The 26,239-nt window shown below is 40.2% G+C and overlaps 1 protein-coding gene and 1 pseudogene across 2 annotated transcripts in view; one reads left to right on the forward strand and one right to left on the reverse strand.

Moving 5' to 3' along the window:
• SLC9A6 (solute carrier family 9 member A6) overlaps positions 1–5,956 on the reverse strand; it is a 73,720-nt gene extending 67,764 nt beyond the window's left edge. For both annotated transcript variants that reach the window (XM_077145815.1, XM_077145816.1), the window contains exon 1: positions 5,612–5,956. In XM_077145815.1, the coding sequence (XP_077001930.1) occupies positions 5,612–5,942 (331 nt within the window). In that variant the 5' untranslated portion in view covers positions 5,943–5,956. The remainder of the gene's footprint in view (positions 1–5,611) is intronic.
• Positions 5,957–21,600: 15,644 nt separating this feature from the next.
• LOC143670577 (serine/threonine/tyrosine-interacting protein pseudogene) lies at positions 21,601–22,162 on the forward strand (annotated as a pseudogene).
• Positions 22,163–26,239: the final 4,077 nt, after the last annotated feature.

The following is a 26,239-nucleotide window of genomic DNA, read 5'->3' on the forward strand; positions in this document are numbered from 1 at the left end:
GAGAAAAATTACTTAGGTTGAAAAAAGAAATCAGGATCCTTTTATTACAGTATCAGTTAATTTGGGTTCTGTGAAAAGTCAAATCCTAATCACAGAGTTAAAGCAATTCTTAGTAAAGAGAAAACACAAAAAGAGGGCTTTGTTAAGAGAACAAGGCAGAAACATCTAGCTTCCTACACAGTCCAAGACACAGAAAATATTGATATTGAGATTTAAAATTACCACTAACAGGATACAAAGAACACAATCACAAAGAGATATTTTTCACAAAACAGAGAGGTCAGACCCCTCCCACACATTCCTGACCCACTTGGGCTGGAAACTCTCCCAGTGATAAGGAACTTAAGATGGCCCTAGGCCCCTTTATTGTCTGATTTTCACTGTTAGGACAAACTGGTTTGTTCACTGATTTCAGCCCATTCTTCCAGCCCATCATACTTCAAGTCTCTGACACTCAGAAATATAGAAGGAACACTGCTGGGGCATTAAGTGTGGCAAACAACGGATAAAACTTCTACAGAACAAAAAGTATATATACAGATAAAATACATATATATGTAATAAATATCTATCTATATATGTGCTTGAAGAAGGTTGCTCGATTCTGCTAAAAGCTGATTAAACTCCAAGAAGGTCAAGAAAGTAAGCTTTTATTGACCTCTAGTTTTAAATGTGTTTATTCATCTCTTTGTCTCCCACCACATTTTCCACAGTGGCTCCTCCAATCTTCATCTTCTTTCTCAGGTCTTCACCCCCCACTATACCTAGGTTTCTGAGAAAATAGGGCTCATTTGACATAAGCTGCCTAAATTCCAAGCCTCTCCACCTCAATATAAGCTGTTATCTTTTAGCTCCTCTCTCAGGAGAGAGAAATCTCTTTCCCAAGGAAATCCTTTCACCAAGGACCTTGGACCAATCCCCACCCTCACTGTTTCTGCATATATAATTTGAAATCCTCATAACCTTGGGAAATAGCTATTAGCAATTTCTCAGTCTTTTGCTTCCTCATCTATAAAATGGGGATAAATGACTTGCCTAGTCATTTAAGTGACAAAGCCATAACTGAAACCTAGCTTTTCTAATTCTAAAGACTCTATGGTTTTCTAATCATCTCCTCAATCTCACTTCATCAACTTTTCCAGTGGTTCGCCAGAGAACTAGAATGGCTTAGGTTTCCATTATCTCATAGCCTTCCCTCACAAACCACTTACTAAAACCCCTACAACTTTGAGTATTATTTCCCTATGCGTTTGATATTACAAAATTTACAGTATAGTGCAGGAGAAAAAGTATAGGTTTAGAAGTCAGACCGGTGTACAAATTCTTATTTCATCAAGTTCTAATGGGTCTTAGGGTCAATAACCTCTCCTTGGACCTCAGTGTCTTCCTTTGTGGTGATGACAGTACTAACCTTATGGGGTTGCTGAGACCATTAAATGAGATAATTCTAAAAACTTAGTCCAGTATCTTGGTCTTGTAAGTACTTAACAATGGTAGCTCCCTTTCCTTCCTCCAAACTTTCTGAAAGAGTTGCTTGCACAGGCTTTTGAGCCAGATTGCCTATATTCAATTTCAGCTCTGCAGTTCCAACTGTGTGATCTCAGGCAAGTGACTTAATCTCCCTGTGCCTCGGTTTCTTCATTTGTAAATGGCAATATTTATAGTACCTACTACATCACAGAGATGCTGTCGAAGATTAAATGAGTTAATAAACGTAAACATAAATTACATGCATTTCATAAATGTCAATGTAAATTACTAGCTGTATATTTCTTACCACCTATTCTCTCCTCAAATCCTTGTAATCTAATTTCTGCACTCTCTGAAGAAACAGTTGCCAAATTTGGGGGGTGTGGGTGGGGAGGATCACATGCCCCTTTGAGAAGGTAATATGGATTATTTACTCCTTCTCCCAGACGGGGACTAATTTCTCTTTTCTTATCAACTTACTTCACTTACAATTAAGTTTTCTCACTTCAACTTGAGTCGCTATGATTTAGGGGTTAGGAGAATGGGGCTTTTGAACCAGCCTGACTGGGTTTGAATCCTGGCTCAATACTTACTAGTTATATGATTTCAGGGGGGTCATTTAACCTCTCTGTGCCCCAATTTCCTCATTTCTAAAATGAGAAAAATAAAAATACCCATCTTACAGGGTTGTTATGAGTTTTAAAATGAAAAGTATCTAACACAGAGTCTAAAACATTGTAACACTCTATAAATGTTACCTATTAAATTGCTAGATTGTAAGTGCTTTGTGGGCAGGGACTGTGACTCGTACCTGTATTTCTCATCTCTCGCATATCACAGACACTTAAATGTTTATTGATGAATCACAATAGTTAAGCCTAAAAGTCTGGATGCTTTAAGTTTAAGGCAAAAAATAAATAAAAAACTTCTTTCCTGTCCTTTGCTGTTTATACCATCTGTTAGCACACTGCAGCGGGTGGTCGCTTTCCAGACTTAACTTCCTTGACAATTTTTACTAATAGTGACTCATTTTTAAGCTTAAGAAAGCTAGCCAAATGGACAAAACACTTGGGGAGCTCTGAGATTGTATGTTTGTGGGTCTATATCACAATCTGGAAACTGACCACATTGGCAATTTAAACTTTTTTTTTTTTTTAGCCTTCATTCTTAAGAAAATAAACATTTTTTTCCCCCAGGGTTTAAGTAGCTAACCCCAACATCACAGGAATAAAATCATCAGTGGGCTGAGACTTGGAGGTCGAGACATTCCCAGAGGAGCCTTTTTTACCTGGAAGTCAAAAATAAAGGTCTTAAATAATAGAGTAACACAATTGCCACGATAGTACAAGAGTCATAAGAAAAGGTAAATGACAGACAGTAATTAGGTTCAGAAAACTTCAATTCCCATGATATCGGAAATACTTTGACCCAATCCCATCTATTCTCAAACTGACCTTGGGAGCTACTCAAGAAGGTACACATAGAATCCCTATTTCCCAAACTGAGAAAATGAGATAGGCTAAATAATGCCAAACCCAGGCAGAGTCAACCTCAGATTCGACTCTCAGATTAATGCCCTTCCACTTTATAATCCACAAAACAAACTCTTTTTGTTTCTTTACAAAATACTAGCACTAAAGTACTCTCAGACTTTTTACTAATTTGGGAGACTTCAGGAAAAGTAATCGTTAATCCCATTTTTCTACTCCAACCCAAGAGTGAGATGAGGTTAATGATATCAGGTTCCCAAGAGCAAATGGCTTCAGGACAATTTTAAGTTCCTATTCGATTTTTTTTAAAGTACCATGTTTATCTATTAATTCACAAGACTGAGCAATTTAAAAGAATTGTTCCAAGTCTAACCCAAGCAAATAGAGCTACAACACCAACAATAACAACAGCACAACCATGGCTTATTGAGCACTTACTTGGGGAGTCAGGGACTAAACTAACAACATCTCTGCCTCACAATCCTACCATCCTTACCCACAATTTATAGATGAGGGTATAAAGCTAGCCTAAGACTACACACACACACACACATACACACACACAGTGTGATGGCAACCCAGGTCTGATTCTAAAGCAGGGGTTGCCAAACTAAGGCCCACGAGCTAAGAATGGTTTTTATGCCTTTAGAGAGAGAGAGAGAGAGAGAGAGAGAGAGAGAGAGAGAGAGAGAGAGAGAAGGAAAATGTAACAAAGACACAGAGATCTATGTGACCATTAAAGTCGACAATATTTACTATCCGGCCCTTCACAGAAAAAAATGTTCAACCTCTGGTCTAAAGCCTTGCACCTATAACCATTACATCATACTATCTCTGTAAGAAAGGTTTATCTATGATCGGTTCCTTCTTTTAATATAATACTCATTTGGGATTTAACCAAATTTAAGATGCCATTATTTTATATAAGTGTGTGTGTGTGTTTCTGTGTGTGTGTTATATACAACCTGCCTATCCAAAAAGGACAATAAGTTCCTTGAAGGCAAAAATCTTATGCCTCTTTGCATTTTCTATGCATGATATCTAGTTGGCTCCTTAGTAAATGTTTGTTGAGGATGCTAAATTAAAGACACATTGTTATATAGAGAATTCATATAGAAATGTACAGCTTCTCTGGCCAATTTAGCTTAAGGGGTGCTGTGAATTAAGTGCAAAAATACCAATTTAAAAAACATCTAATGTGTTTAAAACTGAGGTGTCCCAGAGAGCTGAGACACTGTGCACAGTCTTATAATTTTATTACCTTACAAATGAAAAACAAGCCTCAATTCATGCATTTTCCTCACCACACAAGCTTTCCTTGCTACCCTTGAGATGCACGTTCCAGAAGTCTGTATTTACTGGAAAGGGGTGGGGGTGGAGGGAGCTTAGAGGACTGTCTCTCTGTGCCAAAGCTTCTTCTACCCATCTGCTAGTCTGTGAAACAAACCTCAATAAGCTCACCAGTTTAGGTCTGTTCCAAATGAAGATAAACAACCTTCACTCATGTGCTGCACAGAAAGGATTGCTTGTCTACCCCTATTTCTTCAGCTATACCCTCACAGTCATCTTAGGTTGATGGTCAGCAATATGTATCTTCTTTCCCTCTCATGAGAAGCACCAGCACAGCTCAAAACACCTCTGAGCCCAAGGTCTGATTTGCCCTTTTCTTCCCATTACCAAAAACTAAAAATAAAGTAAAAGTCTCAACAAGAAAGCACCATAAGTCACGAGGACCGAAGCCATTTACTCTACCAACCAGCCAATAATCCTACGCCGACATCAAGTCACCCATACTGCATAAGCGTGGGGTGTGAAATTACTGTTTGGCTGAACTGTCCTGAGCATCTATAGTACAACACACTACTCGGAGAACCCTTAACTCTTCCCTGGCTTCACTTCTGTACGCCTGAAATGGGAGGGTCAACCATATGTATCCGTATCAGATATAGGTGTAGTTCAATAAATCGGCAGGTCATTTAAAATGTTCTAAGCCTTCTTTGGCATATTTCCCATTCGGGTTTCCACATCGGTTACACAGGAGGCTTTCTTTCATCATCGACCTCGAAAGGACAAGGCGTAGCAAGGGCTGGGTGATGGGTAAAGGTCGACTCCGTCTCCAAAAGAACACCAGATTCTTAGCGGTATGGATACTACTGCAGCTTCAATGAACCTTAAACAAACTGGCACTCCAGAGAAATCGATGGAAATGGTGCCTTCCCCTCCTGCAGTCCACAGCCCAATCCGAGACACCGCACCCACTCCCCTCCTAGCCTCAGTCCGGGCCTCCCAGCTTAAGCGGCAGAGAAAGGGATGGAGGGGTGCGGGTGAGAAAGGGGGTGGGGTCGGAGGAGAAATTGGGTGTGAAAAGGCAGAGGAAAGAGGGTGCAAGGCAGAAAAAATGGAGGGGGGGGTGAAACAGAGGAGGAAAGGAGGCAAGGCGGAGAAAGGTGAGATGAAGCTGCAAAAAAAAAGGGGGGGGGGGGTGAGCGAGGCAGAGAGTCGGGCGGCGGGGGCTGGGAGGCGAGGCGGAAAATGGAAGGAACAGAAGGGGAGCCGATCGTAGGCCGGGAAGGACCGGGAGAGGAGGTGAAGAAGCCGACGTGCAGAGAGAAGTGGAGCGCCAAGAGGCGGACAGGGGTTGGGGCACTTGCCATAAATCATAGCCAGGCCGGTTTCGTGCAGGAAGCGGGCCCGGCGGTGCTTGAAGAGCCAGATCGTGAGTATGGTGAGGGTGAGCAGCAAGATGAAGATGAGCAGGTTGGCGCTGTCCTGCCGGTGGCTCTCCTCTGCTTGCTTCTCGGACACGATCTCCTCGTCCATGGCTCTGGCCGCGCCGCCGGCGCCGTCGGAAACGCCGACCCAGCCAAAGATGCCCACTGCCAGGAGCAACCAGAGGGGCCGCGTAAGCAGGCCTACCCAGGGACTGCCGCCGCCACCGTTGTCACGGCGGAGGGGAGCCGGCTGCCAGCCGCGCGGAGCCATGTCTCCCCCCCACCCCTCCCCGTCCCCCGCCCCTGTCCTCACCGGCTGCCGCCCGGGGTCCGGCCACTCCCTGAGGGCTCACGGGAAAGGGGCGGGGCCCGAGGGAAGCCGCCGAAGCGCGCGCCGCCGCTTCCGCGGTCGCCGCTCTTAAAGGGGACGCAACATCCCCAGGCTGCTCTTCCCCATCCCTTTGCCTGTCTGTCCCCACTGGGCCCATCTCTTCCCCCATATCCACCCCGCCTCAGCACAGAACACACCCGAGCGCTGGGTAGGAATGAAAGGCCGTCGAATCTAGCGCACTGCCTTCTGAAACAGAGACATCCGCTCAGCATATCGAAGGAGAGGCAGTTTGAGCGACACGTCTACTTTAAATCCTATTCTTAGCGCTCTCAGGGGAATCGATCTTTCATAACCCATCTCAATATTGTCCCCCTGTGTCTCTTAACAGGATAAAAAGTTGCCCCCTTGGGCGTGGCCTGAATCTTCATCTCTGTTAATTTAAATCTGATTCTCCTCGTTCCGTCCTCCTTGGAAAAACACCACCACCCCAGTAGTTCATAAAAAGAATTGGCTCAAAGGCATGGATTTTGCGTGTCTGTATATTCAGTTTTCTTTACTTGTGCACACCTAATTAATCATCTCTCATGGCAGTAGACTGCACCGAAAAACTAACTCATCGCCCTCCCCCCACCCCCGCCCCCAAGGAAGATTCAATCAATTCGGGCTCAAACTCCTCTCCCCTCCTCAAGAAGAGGTGGTATGGTGGGTTTCTCCTTTACTTGCTCCTTTTTTCTGCTGACTTAAAGCAAATTTCCCTAGCTCGGAAGTCGCCTTTGACCCGATCTCCTGTCTCTCTTCTTCAAAGAGTATTTTCTCTGCTCTCAGCCTCCTACACCTCTCAACCTCGCACATCGGAATTTTCAGTTCTCGCTTCCATATTAGAGAACAGTGTACTCCTATTTTCTCCGTGTTTTTCACATCACCCGGTCTCTGTGGGCTCTTTGTTTTCTGTAGACTGACATTTCTACCTCCACATGGATGAGCTACAAATCTCAAGCCCTGACCTGCTCCCCACTCTTCAGACCTGTTGGAGTCTGCCAACCTCAAAAACTAAAAATGCTTTAAAATGAGCTGGTTATTTTCCTTCTGCAAACACGCTTTCTTTCTCAAATTCCTCACACCATCAATGGTACTCCTATCACTCCAATACCTATCATTCTGCCTAGAAATCATGATTCTCAAATGCGTTCATTTCATGGCCATATAACCTCTCTGCTAAAGCAAATAACGTTCAGGCTGCCCCCATGTAGACTTCACTCCCCACCCCCACTAACGAGCATTTAAGCTCTGTGCAGATGGTGAGCTTTTTTCTTTTTCTTTCTCTCTCTCTCTCTCTCTCTCTCTCTTTTTTTTTTTAAAGCACCAGAACAGTGTTCGTGTCAGGTCAGGAACGTTACCAAACCAGGGAATGTGACTGAGTTTATTTTCTACCATTAGTAACTTCCCAAGAAACTTCAAGTCTGCCTGTCCCCTATACCCTGACTTCAGCCTAACCAGACTTTCCTTATACCCTGACTTCAGCCTAACCAGACTTTCACACAGAGCTAGGCTTTGCAGAGGCGAGAAAGGCTGGCAAGGATCCTTCCTAGTCTCCCCCACTGCCCCTGCCCCAGACCTACCTTGGTCGCTCCAGAAGACCTAGCAAATGAATTTGACTGCTTCTTTAGGCTTAACCACCCAATCCAAGGCTGTTTTGCCTCAGCACAAAACCATTTTTCATTCTCTAAGTGTTTGGAACTTGGAAAACCAAGGTTACAAATTGCTTGCCTGACCACAGTTAGAAAATGTCTGCCAGCCCCAGACTCAACTATGGTATCTCTTGTTTCCGTAGCTCTAGCAAGCACTTTATATCAAGATTCCAAGAGGAATCTTGAGATAGCAATAACTCCAACAAACAACCAATTCCTTGAGCCGTTGCCTCCCCACAGAATATACTCTCTCAACCCAACCCTGCTCTATGCCTCTGACCCCACCCTCAGTTTCTCCCCTCAGAGCTGCCTTTCCTGCCAGTCTTTTTCAGGGTACTCTCTAGAAGGCCTGCCATTATGAACGGACCACCCAACCCTATCCTTTGCTGCCATGATGCCCCCTCCATCTCCTCCCTCACCAGTACCTGAGTCTTGCCCAGGTCTCTGGTTGTGCTCAGATGCTGCTTCAAGAGAAGGCTGTTCACTTCGTCCCAACCGCATGCACACAACTCACACCCTGTATTACGTGGCTTGAAGAAGGACTCTGCTCTCTTCCATTGTTGTTCCCAACCCATTATTCCTCCACCTTCATGTCATCTAATTACTTCCTCATCACTCCTGCAGATACTTTGGGTAGTTGGGCATCTGGTTCCTTCTCTTCCCCATCACCCTGCCCTCCCCCTGGGTGCCTTCAGTGCTCATGAAGACAAATCACCTAGAATTTGAGCCTTGCCTCCTTTTTCACTGGGAAAATCAAGGTCCTCAAGAAAAAGTCCTCTCTTTCCCACCCTGCAACTTTCTTAAATATTCCTATCAATACCCATCTTTTCTTCCTCCCCTCCAGCCTCAGAGAAAGAAGTGTTTCCTCCTCCTTTTCAGAGAGTACCCCTCAACCTGTGCTCTGCGGTCCATAACCTCCTTCCCACCTCTTCCAGGTTCTACTTCATCACTGCCCTGGACATACACACACCCTACCGTCTTCAAAGGCTCCTTCTCCACTCTCTCTTTCTGCTCTCTATTAACACTTTCAAGTCTCCTCTGAGAAACAACCCTTTGTCTACACCACCACTCTAGCTATTGCTCTATTTCACCCCTCCCCTTAAAAAAAAAAAAAAACTTCTCAAAACTGTTGTCTATATTCTCTGAACTCCTATACCCTAGGCCAGGGATTATTAAAGTATAGCCTGAAGGCCAATTCCCGTTGGCAACCAGTTTTCTACAGCCTGAAAGCTAAGAATGGTTCCGCAAATGGTTTACAAAAAAAAAGAATAATATTTTGTGACACATGAAGTTTATACGGAATTCAAATTTCAGTGTCCATCAGTGAGGTTGTATCAGAACCCCCACCCACCCACCCATTCTGTACATATTACGAAGGTAGAGTTGAGTAGTTGCAACAGAGACCACAAGCTCCACAAAGCCTAAGTTATTTACAATCAAGCCCTTTACAGGAAATGTTTCTTGACCCCTGCCTCAGTGCCTTCCAATCATTCCTCCACACTGCTACCAGAAGAGTATTTCTAAAGCACAAATCTGATTCTATCACAGCCTTCCTCTCTGGCCACCAGTTACCTTCAGTTCTGGCTTCTTGGTCTGGTACATAATGCTCCCCATATGCTGACTCCATACTGCCTCTTTATCTTTATATCCTGTCCTTCTCCCCCAAGTATATTTTGCCTCAGCCATCCTGTAACTGAGATATTAAGAATTAACAAATACTTTGATTACTGAATCATTATATATATATGCTCTTCTTACTTTTTAGTGTATTAGAATAGCCAGAAAGAAGTACCTAAATAACTGAACTGCAACCCAGCTCCCTCAACCTTTGATAATGAGTGTATAATTATATAACCTTTATCTGGTGATTGTAAAAACTTTGTGACTGGCCCCACTTGTACTCCCTTATCCTGTTTTTCAACTTTAGAGTCTTATGATCACAAAAGAGAGACTCTAATGATTATTAATGAAGGAGTCTGAGAAAGCCCAAAACTAACCCACCCCAATTCTTAGACTATTTTACTAGACAAATCTGGATCTAACTAAAATTGGCCCACCTGACATGCACAGTAGCTTAAACCATCATCCATAAGTGACCTATACCTCATTATAATACTCAAAATCACACCCATCATCATATTAAGGCCACCGTTTTCCTACATGTTCTGTGTCAAGGCATGTAATCAATCTTCTCATGCTCAATAATGAGATAATCTCTAACTTTGTCATCTCAAGCCATTGTACTAATTATACTAAAACCTGCCTGTCTTTTGATTTTATAAAACAGTCAGAGTTACTTCAATTCAGAGACAGATTTTTAGGCTGATAGACCATCTGATCTGCTTCATGCTTAGCAATAAACTCTTTCTCTCTTTGAAATACCTTGTCTCAAGAATTGGTCAATTGAGTGTGCATCAAACAGAGAATCCCCCACTTTTGATCAGTATCAATTTGGCAAACCAGATGGGACAAGGTTCCTAAGAAGGAAGGAGCCCAACTACCTGAAATTCTGGAGCCCTGGCAGGTAAGCACAGTAATCCAGCCTTTTGTAGTCACTAGACTCTGTTATTCTAGGGGCTCAGCAACTAGGTGAGCACCTTCACCAGCACCACAAGCCCTAGGTGCCTAAAAGCTTCAAAGAGAGAAATAGTTTCCAGTTCCAGATCTGTCAGCTGAGCGGGTGAGTAGGTCACCAAGGTCAAAGTGGAACAGGAATTACTACGGAGGTTCGAGTCCCCTGGATCTAAGTTTTGATGTCTGGGACTCACTTCCAGAATGATCCCCCTTTGCTCTGACCTCTACACCTTTCTGTTTTCTGAGTACCTTTCTGTACAGGGTTCAAGGCCCTGACCTGAGTTCATGTGTTGAATTTATTCCTGCTGTTGAGTATACTCCTAAAAAATAAGCAATTCAACAATTCATTGGTGTTTAATGAGATTAAGTAAGTGTTTAATGCCTGTTTAATTGTTAATTGGTGTGTAAGGTTTAATTATTAATTGGTGTGTTACTTAAATGTATAGTAAGTGTTAAATGTGTTTAAATTGTTAGTTGGTGTGTTACTGCATTTGTATTGTTCAAATGTTCCTAATTAGTTACTGGTTACTGAAATTATTTAAAATGGGAAATTCTAATTCTTATACCATTCCTCAATATATCCCTTTGGGCTGTGTTTTGAAAAAACTGGAAGAATTTTAGTTACGTGCCTATGAAAAGTAAAAAAGTTGTTATTTCTGTAAGACAGTATGACCTTAATATGATTTAAAATCATGAGACAAATGGTCTGGAAATGGTCCTATAGAAAACGATTTGGGGTGGACCAAGGTGGCTCAGCAGGCAGAGCTCTCGCCTGCCATACCAGAGACCTGGGTTCAATTTTCAGTGCCTGTCCATGTAAAAAAAAAAAAAAAAAGGAAAAGAACTGTATTAATGTTAGACTTGTTCTGCAAAAGAGAGCAGAAATAGGATGAGATGATGTATAGTCAATCCTCTGTCTCTCTCAAATGTTTTTTGTGTGTCTAACTTTCTATTTGTGTCTGTCTGCTTGCTCAAAGCATATTTTCATGCCTCTGGAAGGTAACAGCAAATCAACAAGAAAACTGTTAAAATACTTCTCTATTCAAATTGGTTAAAGGTAAATAAGTATATATACATGTATAAATTAGTACTCCTGGAGTCCTAGAGAAAAAGGAAAAAAAAAAACAAAACAAAACAACAACCTTCTAGGTACCAGGGTTCAAGGCCTTCGTACTTGTAATTACTGTAAAAAAAAACCTGGACATTGGAAAGAAACCCCTGCCTATAATTTCCCAAATCCAGGCAAAAACAAAGGCTTTTCCAATGGTCAGGGTCACAGCTTTAAGCAAAATAGATCTAATAAATGGAAACAACAGAAGGTCATAGGAACTCTCATCAACGCTATGGATCTTAAATCCCACCACCCTCATTTAAAACTTTTAGAACCAATTCAGAAGTGCAGGCCACATTCTTTCTGTCTCACCTATCCCTGCTCCCAGGGCCTCTTAAACCTTGGCCAAATATTAAGGAACCTGTTAAGGAAGTATGGGGGAAGAGAGTTGAGTGCAGAAAGATGAAGGAGGTGTGAATTTGGTTTATAGTTCTTTCTACTGGGCCTGAAGATTAGAAAGGGTAACAGAATAAATGTCATAGAATAGACCATGTTTCCTCTATGCCATAATGTTAACACACCTTTCCAGCACGAAGAACTTAAAATGGCCATTGCCAAGACTTCCCTGAAGATTAAGAAAACGATCAAATGAGAGGGAGGAGGTGTAATTGAGAAAATAGGATCTAACAAATGATTATGACTATGACTTATTATATAGGTATTTCTTTTTAGTTTCTAGTGTTTTAGAATAGCTAGTAGGAAATACCTGAAATTGTTAAACTGCAATTCAGTAACCTTGATCTTTGACAAAGATCCTATAGCTATATAGCTTTTATTATGTGAAAAAGTGATTGTAAAAACCTCGTGACTGACACTCCCTTTATCCAGCAAATGGATAGATGAGTAACAAAATAAAGAAAAAAATAATGGGTGGAGTGGATAACGGGAATGGGATGTTTTGGGTTTTGATTTTTATTTTTATTCTTTTTTTGAGTAATGAAAACATTCTAAAATTGATTATGGTGATGAATGCACAGTTATATGATGATACTGTGAGTCATTGATGTGTACTTTGGATAGATTATATGGTGTGGGAATATATATCAATAACATTGCACTAAAAGATTAAAAAAAAAAAAGAATAGGCCCTGTTTGCTCTGAAAGAATTCCCCAGTTAAATTTTTTCTAACAATACCTTTGCCACAGTAGCCACAATAAATTATTTCTAAAACATAAGTAGCCTTGGGATAGGGGAGATTAAATAAGAGCTAACTGCCAAATTTCAGTGAGTAAAAGACAATGTCCTGAGAAAAAGTTTTCCTGGATTTATGCTTGGGACAAATTAAACAATTGTAGTGTATTTTGCAGAGCTTGACAGTATGCTTTTAAAGTGGTTCATAATTTTAAGATATTAAATATCTTAAAGACATTAAGATATTTATAACCTTTAAGATAACCATCAATAAAAAGGGGAAAAGCAAATAGAGCTGCAAAAATGCAGTGACAAAATATAGTCCTATTCCTGTTTTTGTGATGACTTTTGAAGCACACAAATACAATTATATTCTACTTGGGTATATTCTTCCTAAATTTATACAAGTTTATTGATAAAATAAGCTAGCATTTTATGTATTAGCTCTTTAAGAAGGTGAAAATGTAAGTTTGTGTTTATGAAATGAAGTTACTTTGACAAAATTTATTTTAAGAATAATTATGTTTTGTAGGATGTTTAAAGAGAGTGTCAAAGATCTTTTTTGGTAACTTAAATTATTCAGGTGTATGAAGTATGCAGGATGTGCCTTGTTAAGGAAAGGTATGTAGTTTAATCCTCAAAAATATATAGGAAAAAGCCTGGGTGAATATGGAAATTTGTGTAAGTTTGTGAAGGTGAATTTTATTTATTGCACTCATTGCTGATTAAAATTTGATAACCTTGTCTAAAGAAGTACGGTTTTGTCCTAAAGTAAGATTGTTGATTTTAATATGTAAGAGAAGACCTGAATGGATATGAAAGCTGTAGAAGGTTTGTGAAAGTGAATTCTGTTTGTCCTAGTCAATGTTGACCAAAATTATAATAAGTTCATTTATAATATTTTTAAAAAGCTTGGGTGTCAAACTATGCATTCATACGAAACTAGAGTTTAATTTCTCTCCTAAAATAATGTGGATTGTTGGTCTGCTCTTAATGAAGTTATGAAAGGTTTTTCATAATATCCTTGTTGGTGTTTTTGTTGACTTTACCATCTTTTATTTTAGAAAACATCTTCTCACATTTAAAGGAGCTAAATCTTTTCCTTACACTCATATTAATACCTATTTTGCCTTTTGTTGTCACCTGGGTTAAATAAGGAACCAAATATTGTTTTATAGTAAACTTTTTTCTTGTTTAACATAACATTCAAACCTAATAACTTTTGACATTTTGCCTTCCCCAAAATTGAATGCTAAAGGATATGTTTTTATTTCAAACTCTTGCAAAAGATTTGTTCTATCACCTTGTAAAAGTGAGGTGCTAAAATTAGTTTAATATATTACATGAGAAGTGTTTAGGAAGTGTCATCAAAATAAAAAAGGGGGTGGGCCATGGTGGCTCAGCAGGCAGAGTTCTTTCCTGTCATGCCAGAGACCCAGGTTAGATTCCTGGTGCCTGCCCATACCAAAAAATAAAAATAAAAATAAATTAAAAGGGATTTTCTAAGCTTCTTTGCATACATTTCTATGGGTAAAATGTTATTCATATATTAGAGATTCTGGTGGTTTGAATCTGTTGTGTACCCCAGAAAAGCCAAATTCTTTAAGTCTCATTCAATATTGTTGTGTGAGAGCTTTTGATTGTTTCCTTGGAGATGTGACACACCCAATTGTGGGTGGTAAACTTTGATTAGATGGTTTCCATGGAGATGTATCTCCATTCATTCAAGGTGGGGATGCTTACCAGAGCCATTTAAGAGAGAACCATTTTGTAAAAAGCTTTAGAGCCCATGCAGCCAGAGACCTTTGGAGATGAAGAAGGAAAACGCCCCTGGGGGAGCTCCATGAAACAAGAAGTTGGAAGAGAAAGCTAGCAGAGTTCATCATATGCCCTTCCAGCTGACAGAGAAATGCTGAACTTCAGTGGCCTTTCTTGAGTGAAGGTAACCTCTTGTTGGTGCCTTAATGTGGACATTTTCATAGCCTTGCATTAATTTGGACATATTCATGGCCTTAGAACTGTAAACTTGCAACTTGATAAATTACCCTTTCCAAAACCCCATTCCATTTGGTATATCGCATTTCAGCAGCTTACTACCTAGAATAGATTTTGGTACCAGTGAAGTGGGGTGCTGCAGTTCACAAATACCAAACATGTTGGAACAGCTTTTTAAATGGATAAGGGGAACATTCTGGAAGAGCTGTGAGGAGCTTGACAGAGAAGGCCTAGAATGCTTTGAAGAGACTGGTGGTGGAAATGTGGACTCTAAAGATGCCCCTGATGAGGCTATAGACAGAAATGAGACGTGTTATTGCAAACTGGAAGGAAGGGAATCCTTATTTTTAAATGGCAGATAATCTGGCAAAATTGGCTAGTGGCCTTGGCTGGAAGGCAGATTTTAAAAGCCATAAACTTGGATATTTAGCAAAAAAGAAACCAGAAAGGTGCGGTCTGGTTTCTCCTTGCAGCTTATAGCAAAATGCAACAGGAAAGAGATAAGGCAAGAACTGAACTCTTGAATGCAAAGAAACCAGAAAGTGAGGTGCTGGAAAATTCTGGGCTTCCAGGAAGAGAAACTCCAGAGAGTGGTGTCCCATGTGAGGATTTGGCCAAATGTGGAACCAGTCAGCCATTCCAGAGAAAGCCAGGATTGGAGATGGAATTATCCAGGAAGAATTTGTGTAAACTCCTTCTATCTAATGGGCATGGTCTGAGGCTACTGCATAGAAAGCCAACAAGAGTGTTGGGGATTTGTATAAAGATCCCCAGTCGTGACTGAGAGGGACAGAGAAGGGACACATTGGAGGAAAAATAAATTCAGAGGCAGAACTATGAAGGCTAAAATATGAAGTCAAGAAACCTTGGGCCAGGAGAGTGGACCCACCCAAGTACTAGGAGAGAGTAAGTTTGCCGAGAAGGCAGAGGGTTGGCCTTCACATTTTGCAGTGGAAGAGTTGTGCCACCTCAGGCCTTGGAGAGGGTGGAGCACATTCCATCGGGATTGAGGAGAGCCTGGCTGCCACCACGTTGTTGTGGAGCGTTTCATCATGTGCCCTGGAGATGGCAGAGAGTCCGGGTACAGCTCCGATGCTTGAAGAGGGGGAAACTGAGAAAAAGGTGGTCTCCCCAATGTCCCCCAAGGTTGCATTCAGAGAGAGGCAGGCCATTGCGTGCATCCATGGGAAGGGTAGGACTGCCACCTTCTAAAACCCCAAAGATAAATGACTCTCAGACTTTGAAATCTGATGGCATTTTCCCTGCAAGTCTTTGCAACTGCTTGGGTCCAGTGACTTCTGTGTTCCTTCCAACTTCTCCCTATGGAAATGGGAATATGTGCCTATGACTATCTCACCTTGGTATGTTGGCAGCAAATATCTTGTTCTGAGTTTTACAGATCCAGAGCAAGAAGAGAACTTTTACCTTAGGACAGACCATGCCTGTAGCTGATTTTGATGAGATGTTGTACTGTTTCTGACTTTGTATTATATTTGTATTGCTGCTGACATGGTTTAAATGACATTGTTATGGAATGAATATATTTTGCATTTGGAGAACATGTGTTTTTAGGGTCCAAAGGGTGGAATGCACCAGTTTGAAGTTACTGTGTAGCCCAGCAAAGCCATGTCCTTTAATCCTCTTTCAATGTTGTTGGGTGGGACCTTTCTGATTGTTTCCATGGAGATGTGACCCACCCAATTGTAGGTGGCAACTTCTGATTAGATGGTTTCTATGGAGATGTGTCTCCACCCATTCCAAGTGGGGCTGCTTACTGGAGTCCTTTAAGAGGGAACCATTTTGGAAAAAGCCTTAGAGCCACCAGAGCCAGGAGAGCAACCAGAACCAACAGAGTCCACACAACCAGAAACCTTTGGAAATGAAGAAGGAAAATGCACCTTGGTGAGCTCCATGAAACAAGAAGCCAGAAGAGAAACCTAGCAGACGTCACCATGTACACTCCCAACTGACAGAGAAACCCTGAACTTCACTGGCCTTTCTTGAGTGAAGGTAATTTCTTATTCATGCCTCAATTTGGAATCTTTGCAACCTTAGAACTATAAACTTACAACTTAATAAATTTCCTTTTAAAAAGCCATACCATTTCTGGTATATCAGATTTCGGCAGCTTTTAAACTAGAACAATGTGTAAAAGTGAGAGAAGACAAAACTTCTACTATAGTTTATGGTTGATGTCCCCAATAAAATGTTTTTATTTCTGGAAATAGGTTAATTTAGAAAATGCTTAAAAGAAAACTAGGGCCCAGATTATAAACTCTTACAGCAGTTCCAGTTATTCATGAGCTTCAACTGTTATTTCTAAATTCTGAGATGCTTTGCCCTTTGCGTATAGCCTGGCAGCTCAGTGGAACTTTGGGTAGCTGTGTGACAACTGAGACTCAGACTCAGCGTTCTTGAGCTCTAGAAGTACTAAAGGAGTGACATTACTCCATACAGCAATTGTTAAAGAAGCTGAAAGAGAGATCAGACTTCAATTAGGGATCTGAATGAGGCTGATCTGGTTAGGACGAAGGTAAATAGAATACAAGTTACTAATTTACAGTTCTAAGGCCATGAAAATGTCCGAATTAAAGCAAGTCTATAAAAATGTCCAAATTACGGCACAAACAGGAGGTTACCTTCACTCAAGAAAGGCAGATGAAGTTCAGGGTTTCTTTCTCAGCTGGAAAGGCACATGGCAAGCAGGGTGATGGCTGCTAGCTTCCTCTCCAGGCCCCTTGCTTCATGTAGCTCCCCTGGGAGCATATTCTTTCTTCATCTCCAAAGGTCTCTGGCTGCGTGGGCTCTCTGCTTTGTTGCTCTGAAAAGGGACTCTCTCCAAAATGTTTTTTCTTTTAAAGAAAGATTCCAGCAAACTAATCAAGACCCACCTGGAATGGGTGGAGTCACAACTCCATGGAAATCATCTAATCAAAAGTTACCACCCACAATTGCGTGGGTCACATCTCCATGGGAACAGTCAAAACGCTCCAAGCCAGCAATATGGAATGAGGATTAAAAGACATGGCTTTTCTGGGGGTCCACCACAGATTCAAACCAGCACACAGGGTAAAGGTTGACATTTTCTGTAGTTTAGGACTTTAATTTCTGCGTGAAACCAAAGGAGGAGAGATTTATTTTGCCAAAATTTAAATTTTTGGTACCACACTATCTGATTTAAGCTGTCTGGTCAGTTTATTTAACCAATGTAATTCAACTTTATTTGACATGAAACCTAGAATAAAGAATGAGATCTTAATATTTTGTACTGGCTGTTGTACTACCTGGATGCATTTCAGAGTATTTGGGTCAGAAAATGAAAAAAATATTTGCAAAAACCTTTAGAGACTGGAGTAACAATGTGTGGAATTATTAAACTTCCTCTCCTGGGGAATTCCTGCTATTATCTCAGTTCTGAACTCATTGAAGTTGGCTGCATGCGGGATGCTGTTTCAGGCCATTGATATGCCTTCCCATGTATTCCCTCTGCTCAGATAGTCTTTCCACCCCTTTCTCATCTCACTAACTTTTGTTTATCCAACAAAACTCGGGTTAAACGTCATGAAGTCTTCCAAGATGCTTTCAAGGCAGAGGTAGTGACCCCTTTTATGGGTTCCCACAGTGGGAAAATCTCTGTCATAACCCTCATAACATATTATTATGTCTGATTTACACATTTGTTATCCCCACAGGTTGTGAGGAACTTGGGAGTAGGGACCAAGTGTATATATTTCTTTTCTGACAATTTATAGCATTAAGCCTAAACAAAGTAGGGACTCATTCAATAAACATGCATGATCATCAGTAAATGTCACTCAGGTTTGAACCTGGGGATATAGGTTCAATTCAATAAGGACAACTTGGAAGAGGGTTTTATGATGCTGCATACATATTAAGTGTTTGGTAAACACTTAATCATTGAAAAGTGTAGATAAGTTTGGTCCAGTGCTTAATAGAGTCCTTGGTCATTGGAGGCTTTTGAGAAACACTGAACTAATTAATTTGTGTATTAGATGAAAGGCTGAAAAGTCAGGTTGAGGTTATACTGTGGAAGGCCTTTATGCCTCAGAAATTTTAACTCCTCCATTTCCCTTACCAAAAACCTCCCAATTAAAAAAAAATAAAAATGAAAAAAAACTCCCAATATTAATTTGGGCTCAGAAAGTGGGATGAATGAAATACAGAGATGGGCAATAGAAAAGTGACACTGCTGAAAAGTAATGATGTCTTAACTAAGCGGATACAGTAGGAATAGAAATGAGAAACTAGATGCAAGAGTCAATGCAACAGTAAGGTTAACCTGTCTTGGAAATTGATTTGTGGTGGGGCACGCTTGAGGAAGGATTGAAAGATGACTCCAAGGTTTTGAGCCTGGATAAATGGAAAACCTAGGGCTGCTCCTAGCATGGATACAGTAGTCAGAAGGAAGAGCACTGCTTTGGACAGATTGGATTTAAGGGACTGGTATGGCTATCCAAGTGGAGATATCAAAAGAGGCAGCTGGAAACTTGGGTCTGGAGTTCAGAAGCAAAGTCAAGAAGAGTGACAGAGTTGAAAGCTATACGCACAATATCAAAGCAGTGAGAATTCATGCCTTCTCCAATGAAGAGAGGGTAGAAAGAGTTCTAGGGCAGTAGTATAGGAAATGCCTATATTTACTGAGTTGAACAAAGATGAGCTCATAACTATCAGTTAGAATCCAGTATAAGCATGCTGGAGTTTTCCCAATTTATTTCCTGAACATAACTTAAGTTGCTAAAAAATCAAGTAAGATTTTCGGATTTGAAATGAACCATCACATTACCCTCATACAAGTAACCTAGGGTACTTTGTGCGAGTGTGGTAATGAAATCTCAAGAGATATATTAGTAGATCTGGAAATGGTCCAGAGAAGAGCAATTAAAATAACCAAAGGAGAGAAGCAACTGATGTTTTAGCAAAGACTTAAGGGATAAAGAACCTCTTCAGTCTGGAAAAATAGAGCTAGAAGGATCAACAACAACAACAGCAACAAAATTTTAGCTGACATTTATCAAGTGCTCACTAGGTGGAAGACTATTTTAAATACTTTGTAGGTATCATCTCATTCAATCCTAACAACCTTAGCAGGTCAGTACTATTATGATCCCCATTTTATAGATGAAGAAGCTGAGACATGGTAAGGTTAAAGAGACTCTCCATTCTCACGGAACTAGAAAAGAAGAAGCCAGAACCCAAATCCAATCTGATTCCAGAGCATGTGCTTTAACCCGTGTGTAGTATAAACCTTCGAACAACCAAACAAATCTTTAAAATATGAATCCTATGACCACAAACTTGTTTACTAAGATTCAAAATTCTAAATACCAAGGTTCCACATAATGATTTAAGAGGAATGCTTTTTAATTGTCATTCGAATATTCTTTTACAATGAGGATGCATCACTTTTTTAAAGAAAAAAATAAAGATACACATTTGATACAAATATTGAAAATACTAGTTTTCCCAGCAGGTAGCAAACTTCTGGAATTTGTTACCCAGTGAGGTTCTAATAAATAGAAATAGCTTGAAGAAAGGTTTAGTACCAACAATGGATATATACCTCATATAGATACCTATAATAGGTTATTACTCAGGAAATTACTCCTAGGGAAAGTGGATTTCTGAACTAGGTAGTAAAAGACTGTGTGCAAGATAGAGGGGAAATCTGCGTGGAGACATAGATGAGTGACATATAAAGAGTCCAGTTGGGTGGCATGTAACAAGGTTAATTAACTTGAAAACAATTCTGGGAGAGTAGTTCTTTCTCTAATCAATAGGCTATGCCAGGGAAATGTGATGATTCTTCACAAATAATATTTTGGCAGGAAATGTCTTAAGAGATTTTTGATAACATCCCATGTCATTTATTCACTGTGCATACGGAAAATGGCTGTTGCTTTGGAGAAAATAAAGGCTCTCTTGGGGTCACTTAGGAATTTAAAGGCTCTTTCTCAAGAGGTTTGACATTTGTTCTAAAAGCTGATGAAAATAGTGCTACAACCAGCGGTACCTTGCACCATTGAGATTAACTCCAATCTAGAAAATTAAGTATGAATGGACCCAGGGTACTTGTTCAACTGATAGAGTAGTTGGTAACTGTCACTATGAATGCCTTGTGTTCCAGTTTGCAAGCTGCTAGAACACAATATACCAGAAATGGAACAGCTTTTAAAAAGGGAGTTTATTAAGTTGCATATTTACAGTTCTAAGGCTGTGAAAATCTCCAATATTAAAGCAAGGCTATAGAAATGTCCAATCTAAGGCATCCAGGAAAGATATCTTGGTTCAAGAAGGCGAATGACATTCAGGGTTTTTCTCTCTCAACTGGAAAGGCACAAAATGAACATGGCGACGTGTGCTAGCTTTCTTTCCAGGCTTCTTTTTCATGAAGCTCCCTCAGGGGTGTTTTCCTTCTTTACCTCCAAAGGTCTCTGGCTGTGTGGGCTCTCAAGCTCTTTCCAAAATGGTTCCCTCTTAAAGGGCTCCAGTAAGCAACCCCACCTTGAATGGGTAGAGACACATCTCCATGGAAACCATCGAATCAAAAGTTACCACCCACAATTGGGTGGGTCACATCTCCATGGAAACAATCAAAATGCTCCCACTCAGCAACATTGAATGAGGATTAAAGAATTTAGCTTTTCTGGGGGTACACAACAGATTCAAACCGGCACACCTTGGCTTCTTTCTTTAGGTTGCAATCTACAGATAAAAGAATGAAAAACCCAGTCCATGAACATTAACCATTTATTTCTAGAAGATGTGTAAACTATGTTGATTTTCTTGAACTCGGTACATGGGAAAGAGGATAAAAAGAAGGGGGTGGTAGGGCGGCCTGAGGGTGAAGAGACACTCAGGGTGGAAGGTGGCAGCAGATGGTGGCTGAGTCCCAGCCATCCAATCCTCTTCTTCCTCACTGTTGCTGCCATGGGGATCCTTTAGATTGTGTGCATTAGCTGTAAGCCGGTCAGGCCTCCCAGCCACTGGTTCTCCCTTGTCCCGCCACCTCCCGCTGTGAGGTCAGCCATCCTGGCAACTCGCTTTCCCAACCCGCCCACCAGCCCACAGGCCTGGACTATGGAGGATGTGAAGCTAGAGTTCCCCATGTTCCCACAGTGCAAAGAAGATGCCGAGGAATGGACCTAGCCTGTGAGCTGAGAGATGCAGGAAATTTTACCTGGATTCTTTTTAGGCCCATGTTCTTCTGCTATGAAAAGCAAGATATTTGATATTACTCAATAAAAATATTTTTTAAAAGCAAGATATTTAGTCTTGGATATTGCAGATATCCAGTTGAAAAATATGACACTTTTTTTTTAAACCCATGACTAAAGAATTTATTGATGGGCGCTTACAAACTGGAAGAAAGTTCTCGTCTGTGAAAATGCAGGGATCTCAAGGAGAGATGCATTTGCTTATGGTCAAGAAAGAAGATTTTGTATTAATCCTAATGCTGGTCCATCAACTTCAGGAATATGAAGCCATCTACCTAGCAAACTTAACAATACAGATGATGTCTCTAATACAGTTAGAAAGGTCATTATCTGTCCATTCTGGTACCACAGGCTGTTTGAAGAGAACACATGAAGAAGATGATGATTTTGGAAACATGCAAGTGGCGAATGCACAGAATGGCTGACACAAAAAGATGTACATCTCTACTTGGGAAGGAGAAAATACTACAGAAATTTACAGAAAATATAAAATGGTAAAAAACAAGCAGTTTCTTTTCAATTATATGTTGCTTCCAGATATGTTGCTCTGCAACTTGTTGAGTAACATTTTAAGAAGCTGTTGAACTTCTGCAATAGATGGCGCTGATGATTTTACACCTTTTTTTCTTATTTTTCACTTAACAGTTTTATTATAAACCAAGGATTTTCTACTTGCAAAGAGGTATTATTGCAATAATGCATTTTTTTCATACTAGAAATTTATTTATATGATATCAAGTAATTGTTACCAGACAAAGGCCATGGATTCTGTTGCCAGATATGCTCAATAACCCATTCCTGAGACACCGGAGTTTCAAAGAGAGAAAGAGTTTACTACTACTACGTGCGTAGGGGCTGTCTTTAGTGATCACAAGACTCTAAAGTTGAAAAACTGGATAACAAGGTACAAATAAAGGTTAGTCATAGGTTTTTACAATCACAGGGGCAGACGATAAAGGTTATACAATCATTATCAGAGGTCGAGGCAGCTAGATTACAATTTAGAGATTTCATGTATTCCCTCTGTCTACCCCAATATACCAGAAAGCAAAAAGGAATCTCTATATAACGATTCAGTAATCAAAATCATCCCTTAAATTCTGATTTCTTGGTTACATTAATACTGTAAACAAAATGCAAGTTACCAGGGATTTTTGTTGCAACATTTGGGTAATTTATAACAAAAGAATTTACTAAAGTTTGCTAAAAAAGAGAAAGATGGTGGGTACTACATTATAAGGGGACAATGGAGAAAACAGAACTCAATGCCTGGACACAGGATGCTTCCCTGAAGACAAGGATAATGTATTGGGTGGTTTACACAAATATCAGATTCCTTTCTGGCGCTGTCCTTTTTTCCATAAATTTATCTTTTCAAAAGAAAGGAGCCTGATCTCAGATCTTTTTAAGAAATCTTCTAATGATTTTCTGCTTCAGATAAATTGATATTGGGAGAGGTAATTTAACAGGACACCTGAAAAGGCTAATTGCAATTTGACCATTATTAAAGCTACTACAAAGCTTCAAAATATTCATTTTGTCAACTGCCTTTTCTAATTTGCCACTTCCCAAGAGTGGAAAAGAAAGAATTTTCCTCCCAAGTAAAGGGAGATTACGTCCTGGCTCTGCCTGATTGTGAGGTTTATAAATAGGAATACATTTGTAAGGAGCATATATTCTATTTGACATTGATCAAGTATGTGCAAAATTTTGGTTTAGACATGAAGAAATTGGAGAAGGTCCAGACAAAAAAAATGATCACAATTAAAAGTTTGGAAAGTAGGATCCAAGGCAAAAAAAATTTTTTTTTTAATGGAGAAAATCATAAAACTTTATTGAAAGACATTTAAAGGCCAAAATAAAATGGAAAGCTACACCATATTCACAGATTGGGAGACTCAGAGTTTTTGTTTGTTTAATGTAGAGCTTGTCAATCTAATTCTAGAAGTTTAATGGAAGAGCATATGGATAAGAAGAATCAACACTCTCCCAAGGAAGAAAAGTTTGGTGTGATATTGGGGGTAGAGGTGGGATTTACCCTCTGAGATATAAGGACCTTGTTCTAATGCTGTAGGAATCAGGAGTGTTTAATACTGGCCCAAGATTAGTCAGGCTGATCAGTGTATCAGAACCAGGCCCAACAACAGACTCACCTTCCCCCACCCCCACAAAGAAGCTTAGTTTATGAGAGTCAGCTTTACAGATCAGTAGGGAAAGGATGAACTTTTCAGTAAATGGTTCTGAGACAACTACTTTCTATATGGAGAAAATATTAAACAGGATTTCTGCCTCACACTTTTCACAAGTCAGTTGAGGGCAGACTAAGGACAAATGTGAAAAGCAAAACTATAAAACGTTTACAAGTAAGTCAATACTGGAGACTATCTTAACGACATCCAGTAGGAAATGATTCCATCCACCCTCTCGAAGCCAATTTGTATCCGGCTCTGTAAGATACTGTACAAAAGCAGTCATGTTTACTTACAGGGGAAGGCAACAATTAATAATATTTTACAACTTCCAAACTCTCCTCCCCCAAAAGTCATTGTAAAATTTAACAGACTTCTTTGGCTGCTTTCAGCAGGAAAACTTTTCAACCTAGGTGGCTATTTCACATGAAGCATGTAGTTTAAGAGCTATTCATAGGCCAATTCTGATATGGAGGAAATGATAAAAAGCAGGATCCTCAGTGGGGCAATCCACAAACTAGAAACAGGAATCTTGGCTCTTTTGAATGACACGATCTTGATGTCGTCACCAAAAGTCTGTACTGTCTGTGTATTGTTACCTAACACAGTTGCTTTTGGGGTGCCAGGGCCATATCAACACACTTGTCTCAATTCTATGCTAATAGCGTCAGGGAAGAAGAAAACATGAAGTGTTGCTCCCCCACATGACAAGGTTTTCTGTGCCAAAATGTTGGAGAATTCCTCCTGGGAACCAAGAACAATCTTCAAAATCCAAGATAGAAAATCCTATTTCCCCCCATTTCAGTCTGTCCCCTGAGATTCATTCTATTAATGGTATTTGACCTTTCTACAAAAGACAACATTGAAGCATTCTGTGTGCTAACAACATAACAACAACAAAAAGATAAACCAATTTCTACATTTTTATAAAACTTGACTCAAAAAAAAAAAAAAAACCCCACAGTATTTCAAACAGTAGTCACTAGAAGTACAAAGCTATCAAAAATGTATGCTTCACTTGGCATCTTCAGGGCCTTCCACTTTCTGTGCCTGGGTTGTGGACAGGACAAAATTTATGTGAAGAAAAGTTGAGGAAATCCGACGAATCTTGGATGCTTTCTTTTTCTTTTCTTTTTTCTTTTCTGCATGGGCAGGCACCAGGAATCGAACCTGGGTCTCTGGCATGGTAGGAGAGAACTCTGCCATTGTGCCACCATTGCCCACCTGTATGCCTTCTTCATTTCCTAGTTTTTTATTTCCAGCTTTTAAGAAGCTCAAATATATCAGCAATTTTTTTTATGATGAAAGGGGTACCAAAATTTAAGAGTGCATGCAAATCTACAGGGATTTCTGAACATAATTTAAAATTATGGAAGGACTCTCTTTAGAGATCCTTTCCAAAGAGAATACATCCTCCCCCTTCTTTTCCATAATCCATTTACTCATTCAACAAACATTTATTGAATGCAAACCATGTGACTGTTGTGGGGGATATATAATTAAAAAGACATCTGCTCCCAACCCACAAAGCCAATCCACAAAGGTAGAAGACAAAACAATTTTATTATTGAATGAGCATTAAACCAGAATGTGATGTATCACAGAAAACCTGCTAAAGAGACTGCAGACAGAGAGTCCACCCTTTTACATAGCTAAGTATATGCAACCCATTTCATTGGGGTTCTCAAGATAAACAACTAGATGTCAAGTAAGGTGATTTGACAGAACCATTTGTCATGCATAATTGATCTTAAATTCACCTGGTAATTGGAGTGGCCTTTGTGTTTCCTAATTGCGGCAATCCAAAGGAATAGTAAAACTTCTCATATCCCCCGTGACACATAGTTACAATTGGAAGCTTGATGCCTAAGTTAAACTACCATGAGGGTGGGGAGATAAGGGTGCTAACTTCTTTGATGTTAACATTTCAGAGAGATGGCTCCCAAATCCTTGAGAAAGACATTCCTAGGTAGCAAAGCTAACAAAAAGCTTATTTAGCATTTCAAAAGACTTACAGACATCTCAAGGGGGAGGCAGAGAAAGAATTTACAATGACAAGGTTTGTAAACAAAATGCTCTTAAAAAAGGGAAGGGTCCTGGTGGAGAGGCTTTTTCCCTTTGTGCACCAGGGCAAATTATTATTAGTTTTTCCTTTTTCAATTTTTATTTACTCTTACACATTTAATCTTCCAGGCATTGACAGAAATCCCTAAAGCTCCTTGGGAGCTTTCATTCTAGTGGAGAAAGACAGACAGTAAATAATAACAGAGCAACATACATAAATGATACAGCATGTTAGAAGGTGAGATAGAA

This window comes from Tamandua tetradactyla, chromosome X (genome assembly GCF_023851605.1).
Source record: "Tamandua tetradactyla isolate mTamTet1 chromosome X, mTamTet1.pri, whole genome shotgun sequence".
Lineage (NCBI taxonomy): Eukaryota > Metazoa > Chordata > Mammalia > Pilosa > Myrmecophagidae > Tamandua > Tamandua tetradactyla.